This window comes from Elgaria multicarinata, chromosome 2 (assembly GCF_023053635.1).
Source record: "Elgaria multicarinata webbii isolate HBS135686 ecotype San Diego chromosome 2, rElgMul1.1.pri, whole genome shotgun sequence".
NCBI lineage: Eukaryota > Metazoa > Chordata > Lepidosauria > Squamata > Anguidae > Elgaria > Elgaria multicarinata.
This window is the reverse complement of record NC_086172.1, coordinates 158,805,398-158,821,091: the sequence shown is the minus strand read 5'-3', so window position 1 is coordinate 158,821,091 and position 15,694 is coordinate 158,805,398. Positions and strand designations below refer to the sequence as shown.

Below are 15,694 nucleotides of genomic sequence, written 5' to 3'. Positions count from 1 at the left end.
GTACCAGATTCTGGAATCCCACAACTCTCTCATCCATAATTCTATAGCATTGAGAGTTCACACAAGGTATAGCTATGCTATAAACTTTTATCAGCTTTCTCTGCAGATTCCTGAAAATTGTGTGGTGGGGAGGATTCTGTTAAGGGATCCCTAGCCCCAATTATAGAATTACAGGATGACAGTTTGAGGTTCACTGGAAGGAAGAAATGACTCAGTAGTGTGGAACTCTCTCGACCATCCATTACATCCTACCATACCCCTGGAATCCTTTTCATTACAGACATTATTCTAGTCCTCATGCTAGCCAGACAGTAAGAATTCCAGGTTTTCTTCTATCTGGGAACAAGACCACCATTTTTGTGATGAGAAAGCCCCACCATCTTCAGAAGACCAGCGTAGGCATAGGCTCCAGAAGAAATTCACAAGTACCAAAGCAGAGGGACCCATTCTGATTTACTCTGAAATTTAACTCGGGCTTCTCCATCCCTTTTAATGAATAGGTAGTGAAACTGTGACTACTATTTTTACTTTGATCCTAAGGCTGTGGGCAAGTTCCCATGTATTGTGGACGAGGTGTGCTGGTGCACAATGCCTTATTGCTCCAACTGCAAGCAGGAGCAGCAAAACAAAACACAGGACCTTCCCTCCACGCTTTGGTTAGCATTACATATGATTTGTCTCTCTGCCCCAACAAGCCAGAAAAAGAATCCAAGGGCTCATCTACACCAAGCAGGATATTCCATTATGAAAGCGGTATATAAAAGGCAGGAGCCACACTACTGCTTTATAGCAGTATTGAAGCGCACTGACAACTGTTGGGGCCCATGACACATACCATATACCACTTTCATAGTGCTATATCCTGCTTGGTGTAGATGTGTTAATGGGCCTCAACAGTTGTCAGTGCACTTCAGTACCACTATAAAGCAGTAGTGTAGGTCCTGCAGTGCACTTCCATACTGCTATAAAGCAGTAGTGTGGCTCCTGCCTTTTATATACCGCTTTCATACCACTTTCATAATGGAATATCCTGCTTGATGTAGATGAGCCCCAAGAACAAACCATGGGAGCAACTGGGGAGTAATTCTGAATTAACAATGCATGGAAACCAGGCTCACAGTTAACACAATACTTGTAAATAATAAGGTTGTTCATATACTTGTGGAAATGTCTATTATGGAGAGTATTTCTGTAATAGACATTTATCTAAATTATAAAAGGAAAGAAAAAAATGAGGATTAAAAGTAAGCCTTTTAATTGACAGGAGGCATAGCCTTAAATTCTGCTCTAACTTTAGTTGATCACTTACAAGCTAACCTTCCGCGAATGGCTTTCTTTACTCCCATTGTTCTTTTGATCAACTGAATTACTTGCATTACGAGATGAAGATGATAAGGTTGAAGTCGAGGAAAAGGCAGCGGTCCCACTGGAATTGCTAGAACGAGTACGGAAGGAGTCATCTGAAAGACAAGGAGTAAAAGTCAAGCAGTCACCAACAGGCTGGTGCTGTTGATGTTACCAGAGTGGTGATGGCTGGAATCTGCATGCACCGGCTGTTTAAAAATCACGTAGCACGTGTGCTTATTTATTTATTACAGTCTGAACCGAATGAAAGACAATAGACCCTGAATGTCAATGGGCACAGTGGGAAACCAATAAATTAAATGCTGCTTACCAGTAAATGAGAACAAAGAACTCTTTCCTACTGCTGACACAGAAGTATATCCTGTTGAAGAACTTTTGCTGAAGGGATACAAAAAGATGTGATGACATATCATGGCATTACCATAATATGTAACGGGTAATCTTCCTCCCCCACCCCCACCCCCACCCAACACACACCTTCAGTTTTAGAATAGGCTCAGCTAAAACTATTCCCACCCCCCTTTAAATGAAAAATTATTTGCATTACTTCTGGTCCCAGTCTGAAGTTTGATTTCCATTGCGCTATCAATGGCATAATCTGGAAGGTGCTGAGGTCCAAGCACTGCTACTGAATCTACTAAAATGATAGGATAGATAATCTTTTCTGTTGCCTGGCTCATGGCCATCTAAAGTCTCTTATGTAATGGCCTTTATCTTCAGGTTGCTATTATATTTGGACTACTGTGGGGGTGCCTTTGAAAGCTGTTGAAAAACTTCAGCTGGTCCGGAAAGCTACAGCCAAACTGGGAATGGATACAGGGAGCACTGGTATCCCTTTTTACAATGATTTCACTGGCTACCAGTCTGTTTCCAGGCACAATTCAAAGTGCTGCTTATGACCTAAAACGCCCAATACCGCTTGGGACTGGGCTACCTGAAAGACCGCCTTCTCCCAGATGAGTTTGGATGGTTTTTAAGAGCATTCCCTTATGCTTGTTTCATTCAAGTTTTCATTTATTTTCAGTGTTGGTTCTTATTATTGCTAACTGCTTTAAGCTTGGTGGAAAGGTGGTGTATGAATCAAATACATGCATTTAGCAACATATGTTGAGTTTATAATCAATCCCAGATCTGTTTAGGTTTGACTGACAGCTCAACGTTGTTTTTAGATGTATGTTGTCTTTGTGTATGCTATCTGTTTTACGTTTTTTACGGTTTTGAATTTTGAATTCTTTTAATGTTTTAATCTTTTGTAAACCACCCAGAGAGCTTTGGCTATGGGGCACAATAGAAATGTATATTATTATTATTATTATTATTATTATTATTATTATTATTAATGTAAAATATTAGATTTCTCTTTACTTCATGTCTTTATTTTACAAATTAGATAAGACTTTCAAGGAGAATGGGAATGCAGCATTTATACACAAAAATATTATTTTGACAGAAGTTGTGTTTGATGGACTGTCTGCATGGACTGACTGGTATTCCCAAGGATATAAAATGTGGGGTTGGGAGATGCTTTCAGATTGATTTGGATCTGATTGTTTTCCACATGGAAGTGCCACGTGGATCTGGGAGGGAGTTTTCAGCCACAATGCACTGACATGGGCTTGAAGGCACTGAGCGAACTTGTCTGTTTCAGTAAATACGGACCAAACAACATCAGTGAGCTGTTACTGTAGAACAAGTTTCCAAAGTGGATCTACAAGAGCACCATCTCCATCACAGACAGATGGAGAAAATATTACATACCTGGGACACTTGTCTATGTTGCCATATTTTGAGTGCAAGGCTTGACTACTGAAAGACTGGCTTCGCACCAATTTAGACTTCTTTACTTCTTTGCCTAAAATTAAATTAAAATAAATCACCCAGTGCATATTTCTAACTTATTTTATTATGACAGTAACACCAACATTGTGTCTCCTCCTCAGTACAACATGTAGCTGAAAATACTGTAGCAATATAGTGTATAATTTGCTAACAGCAATCAGGGGATTAATACTAGTGGGAAGGAACAAATGAAGGCCTGGAAAAGCATGATGGAGTTCCAGCCACCTATTTTCATCAATGAATCTAGAGATCAAACTGTACGTTTATGGGATTTCTGGCAAAATATATCAAATGAAAACTGTTTTCTTTTCTTTTTTGCTTTTTATTTTTTATTGGGAATTTAACAAAACAGAACAGAAAACAAACCGTGGAGGAAAACAAAGAACAAACATTACATGCATGGGAATGTCATTTTTCCCCATCAGATTCATCATTCATTTAAAAAAAGAATTAAAAAAGAGAAAAAATTAAGCATGTTTCAAGAAAAGCAGACCAAATATCCATGTATTTACCAATCGCAGGTGGCGTCAATATACCCACCTGATCAAATGTTGATAGTGCTGTAAAATCCCCAGTCCATTGCATTATGGGAGGAAAACATTTATCCTTCCAATGTAATAATATCTGTCTTCTAGCTTGTGCTGACCATGAATTAACTTCCAAGAAACTGGTAGGTAGTTTAGGAGAACATGTACATCATTCAATATTAAAGACTGTTCCAATACAAAATTTATCCTTATTATGACCTCCTCCCTAACGGGGGCCTTTCGGGCATTACCAAAACATATGAATTAATGAAGCATTAGGTGTGTTACATCTCCAACAATTATGCAAGTTAGACAAACCCTTATTAAAGATGCATTGTGGAGTCCAATAAACCCGAAACAATTGTTTTTGCTGAATAAGATAAGTGGGAAAATATCAAATAAAAACTAATAACATAGCAAGCAACAGTTACCAACATTTCCAGGACCTGATATGAGTGAAGGACACCAATTAGGACACCCTGAATCAGGTACTTGGCCACAAAGCTTGAGCTATTCAGCTAGGAAGAGGGGCGTAAAGGGAAGCAAAATCAGCAAGTATCTATGGATCTTAGGCCATGCCTTATTCAGCAAAACAAAACACACACACCCAAAAAAGAAGCAAAACTTGTTTCAGATTTGACTCCACAACATCTTTTAATAAGGGCTTCTCTAATTCACATAATTGTTGGAGATGTAATGCACCTAATACTTCTTTTATCCACATGTTTTGGCAATGCCCAACAGCTGCCTCCTTTTGGGAGGAGGTCGTAATACAGATAAACTTTTTATTGGAACAGACTTTAATATTGAATGATGTACATGTGCTCCTAAAATACATACTTTTTTCTCGGAAGTTACCATATGGTCAGCGCAAATGGGTTTTTCTAGCCTTCATGACAGCCAAAAGAATGATATTACAACGTTGGAAGAATAAATGTTCACATCTCATATTGCAATGACTGAGGATTTAACAACACTATCAACAACTGAACAGGTAGTATAAAGGTGCCACTCCCAAGTGGATAAATATATGGAAATTTGGTCTGTCTTTTTTGAAAGTTATGCATAATCCCCTAGAATGTTGTACTTCATGGAATATTGATATTATGCATGTAATCTCTTGGGTTTTTTTTCCATTTGTTTTCTGTTTTGTTTTGTTCAATTCACAATAAAAAGAAAAAAAGATTAATAAAAACAATCAGCTGGCATGTTTGCCTGAAGCTCAACACTGCCCAATTGCCTGAGGGACAAGGAAGCTGCCCAAGCAAAACCTGTTCATGGATGGGCCTGCCTGTGTCCACGCTGCCCACTGTCATAATAGAAATATGGAAGCCTTCTCCAGGCAGTGTAGGGCTGCAAGGGCTTCCATAGGAGGCAGGGCATACAGGGCTGTCCTAGTGATAATCACCTCCTCAGTACTGCACTGGGCACCAGAAGGAGCGAATAGGTTTAGAGTTCAGTGAAGGTACAGCCGTGGTACCTCCCATCGGTACCATAAGACATATCCTCAGGCTTTTCTGCTTGTGTTTTCTTACACTCAGTGTGGTGTGGACAATAATTTTTTAAAAAAATGTAGGGAAGAGACTTGTTTCTTACCTGCTGAAGCACCTGAAGGATTTCCAGAAACAGACATTGATATAGTTTTGGTCAAAGTTGATGATGTTTTACTGTCTCTACCTAAAACAAAGCATTTTTAAAGCATCTCAGATTAACGAAAGAGATAAAGTATGCACAGAACTAGTTACCATCTTAATATCTTAAGATACACACAGCCATATTGAAACTCTAGAATAAATCAGAGGGGATAATAAATTATCCTGGAATAAAAGCTATCACATGTCCCATCAATGCCATGCTTTCAACTGCAGTAAAACTGAACACACTTGCCTACGGAAACTGTAGCAGAGTGGACCAAAAATTGTTGCAGATGTTTTAGAGATGAGGATTTTCCTGCTACAGGGCAGGGATTGGAATAAGTGCCTCAGGTTACGTCTTTCAACTCTAAGGCCTAATCTACACCAAGCAGGATATTGCACTATGAAAGCGGTATATAAAAGGCAGGGGCCACACTACTGTTTTATAGCAGTATTGAAGTGCACTGGCAACTGTTGGGGCCCGTTGACACATACCATATGCCACTTTCATACTGCTTTCATAGTGCTATATCCTGCTTGGTGTGACTCCTGCCTTTTATATACCACTTTCATACCACTTTCATAGTACAATATCCTGCTTGGTGTAGATTAGGCCTAAGAGGCTGCCCTTTACAGTCAATGCTTGAACACTCAGTTAGTGTTCAAACAACATCAAGTTCCTTCCTCTTCCATTCTCTGGAGTGATTCCTCCCATAAACACAATGTTTAATGCAACTATGCATTATCTCATAACTATGGCTTGGAAACTCACTTCAAACTACAATTCCAATCCCTTGTTTATAAAGGCCTTGGTTTTCATTAACTGTGGTTCGCGCCAGTGAGTACGTAACAAAAAACAATAGTTAGTGCTAGTAAGGGAAGCGGGTGGGACTGGCTGTGGATACATATGGAGCACAGGCAGGAGGTGGGGACACAGAGGGCCCTATTACATGTCATCCTAAGGACATTTTCAGCTTCCACAGGTCAAAAAAACCTGGGATCATCCCGCTTTGGCATCTGCTGGGTGTGTTGAAGGAGGTTTAACTTACAAGGGGTAGAAAACTGGGTCTACCCCATTTGCCCAGGAACGAATTCCATTTGAATCATACAGGCTATACTTTGCACCACCCAAGCCAAAGCATTTCACAAGGTCAAGCTATAAGAGTGCACAATGCTATGATACATTTCTCATCATAAGTAGCAGCCAGAAGATCTCATTAACTAATACCATCATCCTCAGTCTTTCTTAATAGAACAATGTTAATTTAATTTAGTAACAGTCCTTGCCACCTCCACCTCGGCATCGTCCATGTCCCATAAAAAGAAATTAAGAAGCCTTTGGAAAAAGAAACAAAAAAGAAATCACTTACGTTTCTTTTCATATATTTTATCGCTCATACTGGTAGACCTGCCCTCATTTTGCTGTTTCTCTTTTTCTAATTGTTCCTATTGTGGAAACAATTGAACAACAATGGCAATGGAAAGTTGAAATCTAGATTTTGTTGGCTCAGCCTGTACACAAACATGCTTCCACAACCCACTCAGCTTCAAGAAAGTGAAAGATACAGCCTTAAATGTCATTATGCTACTGGTGGTTAAACAGCTGCTTGTTCAAAGTGCACTTCATCCAGATGTTGACCTCCCCTCCCCTAAGAAAAATAACAAATGCTCCTATAGTAGTACCACAATATAAAAATCTGTTAATTTATACTTCACCTTTCCCTTTGAGATTAGGTGTTATGCCTAATCAACTGTTCTACTTGTGGACAGCAAGTATTTTCCCCAAAGCTACTATACACAACCTAAACTTGAACTCGAATGCTTCACCTAGACATATCGGGCATAATATCTGAACTCTTATAAGAGCACTGGTGTATCACAGAGGCTGAGGCTGTAAGCTGTGAGCCAGGAACTTGCCAGTTGAAATATTGCCCCAGCCATGAACAAAGCCAATCCAGCCATGCAACAAGGTGAAACTATCCCACTGTGGGGTAGATGAGTGCAGGATTAGTGTGTGAATAGTGAAGCAAAGTGTTGTCGGGGGGCGGGGGCATTTGGGCTCCATGTCAGGCAGCAAAATGTCTTGGACTGGAACTGGCCCTTAATCGAGGTGGCCTTTAGGCAAGACACTATTTCTCCATTTGTAATATGGGGATCACAATGCTTACCTACCACACAGAGTTGCTGTAAGGATTACTAAGATTGTGAGTGTCATCACAGAAGGGGAAATCGTGTTTGCTTACCATCGCTTCTCCCCCTGTGTGTTTGTCCCTCATTACTTCCTCTTTTGAAAGAGGAAGGAAACAACTTGCATATGGCCCACAGCAGGACATAGCGTCAACTTCTGTCTTTAAAAATAAGTCAGACTTACTGGGATTTTTTTTGTGGTGTGAAGAAGGCTAGAAGGGGTGGGAGGCCGATGATGTCATGAGAGGGACCCACAAAAACATGTGGAATATGGAGACAAAGAGTGTTGAGAAATATGTCAGTGAGAATAAAAGAAAATTATTATAAAATTGTTTGGAGGTGGTATCTAACTCCGGTGAGATTAAATAGAATAAATAAGCTGAATTCAGCAAATTGTTGGAGAGGATGTGTGGAAAAAAAAAGGAACGTATTTACATATGTGGTGGGAATGCGAATTTGTACAAAAATTGTGGAAAATGGTGTTTACTGAGATAAAAAAAATGTTGAAATGGAGATTGAAGAGACACCTTTAGTGGCATTGCTATCATTATATGGAGATTTAAAGTGTACCAAAGAGACTAAAGAACTGATAACAAATTTGCTGACAGCAGCGAAGTTAATCATATCTAGGAACTGGAAGGTTCAAGGAGATTATCATATTGAAGAATGGTATAAAGAAATATGGGATATAGCTATTAATGATAAATTGACATGTAATATAAAAGTAAGAAAAGGTATAACAAATGTAAATGAATTTGACGGAATTTGGAAACAGTTCCTAGAATATGTATTATCTAAGGGGAGTGGAAAACCACCACCAGAAGAAACAATGAGATTCTGGAAGCAGGAATAGATCCCGAAGGGTGGAGGGGTGTACTTATGTTATGTGATTATGTTGAAATGATAAATTACAAATGTAAAATGTAAGCAAATTTATGTAATGATTTATTTGTTTTAATTTAGTATTATGTTGTTGTATTTTAAGTTGTGAAATCAATAAAAAAATTATATATATATATATATATATATATATATATATATATATATGCGTGCCCAGTAACGAGCGTCTGATGGAGCTCAAAGTTATGTGAAGTGCTTGAAGTGTTCAAAAAGCACTAAGTAAATACTAAGCATTATTAAAAGTGACACAGCCCACAGTGCATTTTCACCTGCCAGCAATTTAAAATACATGTACACAGTTGTAGTACTAAAGGTTCAATCCATTTCTCCCTGTACCAGGAACAACACCCTCCCTTTTGTGACACAGTGGGCCAGTTCATATGTAACAATAACTAAGAATTATTATTGTTGCTCAATCACCCCCACTTGGTCTCTCCTGCCAGAATGATGCCCAAACGGGGACCTCTGGCTTATTCCTCTCCAAACAAGCCAGTCATAAGCTTTGTTCTTGGCTTATGACTCTGCCTTGTAAGAACAAGACAGAGTTCTTGGTTTGCATAGCACACTAAACAAACCATGGACAGAGAGTCGTTGGCTTGTTTAACCATTCCTGCTGGCTGAATGAGCAATGCAGAAGTGATTGAACAGCTTTGCCCCAGCATGCTTGCTTACTCGGTATAAGCCAGAATTCTAGGGAATCATATTCTAAAAATATATATAGTTCTAAATACTCAGAATAGAATTCTAAAGAATCCTGGCTTCTTTTTACGTGTGAACTGATATTCAAGCAGCATATTGTCTACCATAATAAACATACCATTTCCAAAAGAAGGTGCTCCTCTCTTTCCTTTTGCTGGTCCAATAGATCATTTTCATAAAACCTCTTCTGAAACTGTTTAAAGATTAAACCAAACCGACAGTCAGCGATGATACCAATTGCTTCAGCTTGCTATTTCCTGCTATTGCCTTAATAGACAGTACTTACAGCATCCAAAGAGGTTTCCATTCTGTCCAGTTCTAGAACCATCTATTTAAAAGAAAACATTTAAATATCATTTTAAGGCTGTGTTAAAGAACTGTAAACTGGAAATGGGGTGTTGGAGTGGGGGAGTTATCGCAAAAAAGAAAGAAAGAAAGAAAGAAGTAGGGTTAGTTAGCTATTTCCTAATTCCAGTGGCCCTCACACCAGTACCTTGAGCAGGCCAAGTGACGATGTGCTGTTTATAAGAACTGGGATCTCCACACATGGGCTGTTTAGGTGGCCATCATTATTTCATAGAATTATAGAATAATAGAATTGGAACGGGCCTATAAAGCCATCGAGTCGAACCCCCTGCTCAATGTGTGACTGTAGCCTTTTTCTCAGGCTATGTGATGGTGCAATATTTTGTGGCTGCATATACACCCTCTACTAACATGGAGGAAGAAACAAATGGTGTATCCATGAGACAGCTGCGAGGTTGCTGGAAGAAGAATTAAACCCCAATAGGTTTGGGTGGACAACTTGATATATATACAATCCATAGTCTTTTGGACTGCATTATCATGCTGAACTTACTATTGACCAGTTTCCCACAGGAACTAGCAGGAATTAGCTTGGGTATTGCAAAGCTCCAATGTGGCTTGCCTAAAATCCTCCATCTGGAAGCATTATAGCTCACCTTTGGCATGAGTCACAAAGTTGGCAATGACTGCTCAGAGGATTTAATGGGTCCTGCATGTGGCACAGTGTTATTTTTGCCAGCCTCTCACTGAATATTGTTCAGATGCATCCCTAAAACAATCTCATAGTTTTGAGAAGTCTGACTAACACTTTTGGGACAATTTGAATTGTCATTCCAGCTTTCTAGAGTAGAACAACAATAAGAGAACATAGCCAGGAAGCCTAATTAGTGTTCTGTCATCAACAGCATTCTCTTATGGGGAGAACAACCACTGAGCTATTTAAATACGGATGTAAAGAACTTAAAATTATTTTCTAGCACCAATGATTTTTACTGTAGTGAGTCTATCACCAGTTATACCTAAATTGTGGTTAAAATTCCTGTAAATTAAGTAACACATTTTCAAGGAGGATCATCAGATTGTGGGGATTGTGTTGCCACAATAGGGATGAGCAGCTTCTTCTTTCTCCACACGAGGAAGAAAGAGCAAGCAAGCAATGACCACATGGCCCATTCAGTGGGTGGTTTTATGGCACAACCTTTCCTGCATACGGCAGGAAATAGCGCCAATTAGCATCACAGCCAGAAGAATCAGATTTTCCGGGTGGTATTTTGAAATGGGGAAAACAACAGAAGGAGCAGGAGACATGCGGGAGGATTGCATCATCATCAAAATGTCCCATGAAGATCCATGAGTGGCCAGTCGCAAGCGCACCATAAAACACTTATCTGATGACGCTCTAAATTCTTCCTGCTCCATGAATGATCAAAAACTTACATAGTGGTCTTTCTTTTGACAGAATTCAAGACTATTTAGATGGTGACATATTCTAAGGGCCAATTCAGATGATCTCAGATGATAGCTGCACACTGAAGTGTGGACCAATGGGAACTTGTGTAGTGTTTGGGATGGGATCCCATCACTTATATCTGAATAATTATGAACAGATGCTGATGGATATTTCTTTTCCTCTAACCACCCCCCAAACATCAATAGAGACCTAGCAAAACTCAGCTGCAATTTAGCCCACGTTCATTCTTTATCCTTAACACTCTGCAGTGTTACAACAAATTTACAACAAATAGAACTCTCTAAACTTCATTTTTTTAATATCAAGAGGAAAAACAAAACTCCGGAAACCTGCAGCTTGCATTCTAATTAATAATAGCAATATGAGAAAAATACTGGCGGGGTAGCAGTAGAAACAAACAACCTTACATACTTTTTTAACAATGTTCAGGACATCTTTGTCTTTCTCCTCACACAGCAGCTTTCTTACACACAGTTCTAGCTGCTGCAGTAAATGTTTATCTGTGGGTACCTTGAGAGTAGACTTCACTTTTGGCAATAAATAACAAAGCTTCATTCTACAGAGGAAAAAGCAGGGTTTATGTTTTTAAAAAATGTAAAGATCTGACTACAGGTTAAGAAAATCAAACAGTATATCTGCCCTTTATTAGCAAGTCTTTGGTTTATGAACTTTTCACATTATGCAAAACATGAAGCAGCATATATCATTCAAGACTAATCAAAGCGTATATGAAATTTTTAGTGAAAACGTTTTAAAGAAAAATCACCCTTAACATTTCCCTCCTCATCCCAAAGTCTTTTCGGGTCAAAGTATTCCTGAGCTCTTTGCTGGCTGCTCCTTTGCAAGTCCGGCTCCTCTCCTTTAACATTGTCCTATCTATCTGAATTGGACATCAGGGCTTCTGGGACAAGGGCCGTACCATTTCTGTACAGCGTGAAACACACCGTACAATAAAGGAAGGCTAAACAATAAACTTGATAAGCTGCTTGAGGACGACACTGTTCTATTGCTGAATATGAACCAATTTCTACTAGCCTGCTGTGTAATGATCCTTTGGTTTATGCTCTAAAGTGATAAAGCAGTAGCCAAGGTACCAATAAAAACAGTAATGCTTGCTAAAATAGGCAAGATGAACATACTGAACATTTCAGTGTGGCTGGACATAATGTACCTGAAATGATTATTTTTAAAAAATAAAGTCCCTTTCAATTGCAAGAAGTCATTTATTCATGCTTTCTTTTTATATATATTATTTGGAAAAATACATAGAAAATAGACTTCATTTTGTTACACATGAAAAAAATCACACCTTTATTCCATCATAACTATTAGTTTTAATTTGTTTGTTTTCTAATTCCCCACTTTCAGCAGCAAGACCAATCAACTGCCCAGCACATTGTACTCGCTGCACTGGAAGAAGCAGAGTTAACTGTAAGTTGCAGGCACAGCAACTCAAGAAAAGCACAGGCCAAAACTGAGATCAGAACATTTGGTCTTGTAATTGCAGTCTGTATACTTTGTCCCAGAGAACTTAAGAGAATCTACTTGGGTGCTTCCAGACAAGGTTTTTATTGTGCAATCGCCCTGCTTCAAATACGGAATTATCTGGGAGTCAAGACGACATGGCCTCATCTACACCAAGCAGGATACTGCACTATTATTATTATTTATTATTATTTATTTATTTATATAGCACCATCAATGTACATGGTGCTGTACAGAGTAAAACAGTAAATAGCAAGACCCTGCCGCATAGGCTTACATTCTAATAAAATCATAATAAAACAATAAGGAGGGGAAGAGAATGCAAACAGGCACAGGGTAGGGTAAACAGGCACTGGGTAGGGTAAAACTAACAGTATAAAGTCAGAACAAAATCAAGTTTTAAAAGCTTTAGGAAAAAGAAAAGTTTTTAGCTGAGCTTTAAAAGCTGCGGTTGAACTTGTAGTTCTCAAATCTTCTGGTAGAGCGTTCCAGGCATAAGGGGCAGCAGAAGAAAATGGACGAAGCCGAGCAAGGGAAGTAGAGACCCTTGGGCAGGTGAGAAACATGGCATCAGAGGAGCGAAGAGCATGAGCGGGGCAATAGTGTGAGATGAGAGAGGAGAGATAGGAAGGAGCTAGACAGTGAAAAGCTTTGTAGGTCAACAGGAGAAGTTTATATTGGATTCTGAAGTGAATTGGAAGCCAATGAAGAGATTTCAGAAGAGGAGTAACATGGTCAGAGCGGCGAGCCAAGAAGATGATCTTAGCAGCAGAGTGGTGAACAGAAACCAACGGACTGATGTGAGAAGAAGGAAGGCCAGTGAGAAGAAGGTTGCAGTAGTCCAACCGAGAAATAACCAATGCATGAACAAGAGTCTTGGCAGAAGAGACAGACAAAAATGATCGAATCCTGGCAATATTATACACGAAAAAACGACAGGATTTAGCTACTGCCTCAATATGAGGAATAAAGGAGAGCGAGGAATCAAATATAAAGCCAAGACTACGAGCTTCCTTGACTGGAGTAAGCATAACATCATTGACAGTAAGAGAGAATGAGAGATGAGGAGAAGGTTTAGGAGGAAAAACAAGCAATTCAGTCTTTGCCATATTAAGTTTCAAACGACGATGAAGCAACCAAGCTGAGATATCTGAGAGACATGCCGAGATACGATCGTGAACATCAGGAGAAAGATCCGGAGAAGAAAGATATAATTGTGTATCATCGGCATACAGATGATATTGGAGGCCATGAGATTGAATAAGATTACCCAAGGGCAACATGTATAAAGAAAACAACAGCGGACAACTATGTCAGCAGTATGAAAGAGGTATATAAAAGGTAGGAGCCACACCAAGCAGGATATAGTGCCATGAAAGCAGTATATGGTCTGTGTCAATGGGCCCCAACAGTTGTCAGTGCACTTCAATACCGCGATAAAGCAGTAGCGTGGCTCCTGCCTTTTATCTACCACTTTCATACCGCTTTCATAGTACAATATCCTGCTTGGTGTAGATTAGGCCATCGTCTTCCATTTGCAATGCTTCCGTGTTTTTCATTACTTCTTCCGTCTTTTTTCTTACCACAAAAAGACTGTAAAGGAAGGAAAGACGGAAAAGTTGCACCTTGCACTAGGAGCTCTCATCTTGAAGCACCCTAAGGATCAAATCTTCTTGTCTCTGTATAGGCCCTCCTCTTTAACTCTGCCCTGAGTGCAGTTCCTTTCTTATGCTAGCATGTAACGAAGAGACTAAACTCAGGAACTGGATATACAGATACATACCGTATTTCTTCGATTCTAAGACGCACCTTTTTCCCCTAAATAAACAGCTCTAAAAATGGAGTGCGTCTTAGAATCGATGGCGTCTTAGAATCGAAGCAATATGGTAGATGCAAAAAGGCTGTATCCTATTAAAAAGGGGTCTGAAACATCCATTCTCTCTAGCTTTATTGCTTTTAGAAAGCTGAGCAAGCAGGGCTTTTTAAGATTGCTTTGCAGGCTGATTGGGGCCTACAGCGCGCCCCGTGCAGCTCCGGCCCTCGTCAGCCGCGCCGGGAAGACACGCGGCTCCAAGAGTCAGGAGGCTCACCCCCCTCCAACCACCAGGCCCCCACCCCAGCCGCTGCGCTGGGAAGCACGCGTCCCGCCTGGAACTCCTCACGCCCGCAGAAAAACCTGTGCCCGGAGGCTAAAGAAGTGCTGCTCCACCGAAGCTGCTGTCACACGGCAGCTCCAGCTCCAGTCGTCTCTCTCCTCCTCGTGCAGGCAGGCCTCCAAAAGAGGAAGTTCCTGCAGCAGCCACGAGCCATGCGAGCAAAGAGGAGCTGGGAGGGTAAGCGCCTGGTTTTTTGCTTACCCCTAAGCCCCTCCCAGCCCAGTGGCACCAAAACCCAGCTCTTTCTAAGATATTTCTAAGAAATTTCTAAGAAATTCTACTCATAAAAGATATTCTAAGAAATTTATTTTTTCTTAGAATCAAAGCTTTTTTTTTCTGTTGGTGGTACTGAAATTAGTGTGCGCCTTAGGATCGATGGCGTCTTACAATCGAAGAACACACGTATACCGCTTTAAGAGTCCCTGAGTAAAAGGCAGCATGTTAATATATAGGAGTTTGGATACAGTAATTAAACTCAACAAACGAATGCAAGGCTTTCCAAACAAGCTGCATTACACTAAATCAATATAAAACAATTTGAACAAGCCACACAGTTTTGTGTTTGTGTGCGTGTGCATGCGCAACTTGTACATTACCTCACGTTTGCTACTGGGTCATGTGTAAGCTCAAGCACTGGGAGAAAGAAGTATTCACAGAAAAATGATTTGGAAAAGAGTTCTATGATGAATTCACAGGTATCTAAAAAACGCAATCTGTTCCAGTAACTTTTTCCTTGGCCCAGTTCTGGAAAAAAAAGGGTTTAAAAGAAACACGCAGTCACCATCTGTAGATTGGTTTTTTGTTTGTTTGTCTGTTTTGCAGACGAAATGCATAGAAATCCAATGCTTAATTATCCCATAATTACTAATCAGTAATCTCAATGATAATATCATGGAATGAGATAATGGCCCCATTCAGAAGACACCTTAAACCATGGCTTTAACCACGGTGGTTAAGCCAGAAAGCTGGGCTGTGTTCAGAAGACACCTGAAACCACGACTTTAACCATGGTGAATAAAGCAAAAAGCCTTATTTGCCGTGGTTAAAGCCATGGTTTAAGGTGTCTTCTGAACATGGCTTTCTGGCTTATCGTTTGGAATAACGTGAAAAAGAACAGTCATAACT

At 39.8% G+C, this 15,694-nt stretch overlaps 1 protein-coding gene across 2 annotated transcripts in view; it reads right to left on the bottom strand.

The window, feature by feature from the left end:
- Window positions 1-15,694, bottom strand: part of PPP4R4 (protein phosphatase 4 regulatory subunit 4) — a 125,672-nt gene that overhangs the window by 4,308 nt on the left and 105,670 nt on the right. Inside the window, exons 16-24 of one of the 2 annotated variants that reach the window (XM_063117996.1) lie at window positions 15,166-15,313; window positions 11,340-11,484; window positions 9,438-9,479; window positions 9,270-9,344; window positions 6,736-6,811; window positions 5,328-5,408; window positions 3,124-3,217; window positions 1,676-1,743; window positions 1,310-1,460 (exon numbers count right to left, since the gene is read on the bottom strand). In XM_063117996.1, coding sequence (XP_062974066.1) covers window positions 1,310-1,460; window positions 1,676-1,743; window positions 3,124-3,217; window positions 5,328-5,408; window positions 6,736-6,811; window positions 9,270-9,344; window positions 9,438-9,479; window positions 11,340-11,484; window positions 15,166-15,313 — 880 coding nt within the window. The remainder of the gene's footprint in view (window positions 1-1,309; window positions 1,461-1,675; window positions 1,744-3,123; window positions 3,218-5,327; window positions 5,409-6,735; window positions 6,812-9,269; window positions 9,345-9,437; window positions 9,480-11,339; window positions 11,485-15,165; window positions 15,314-15,694) is intronic. The other variant, XM_063117995.1, reaches the window with a different exon arrangement.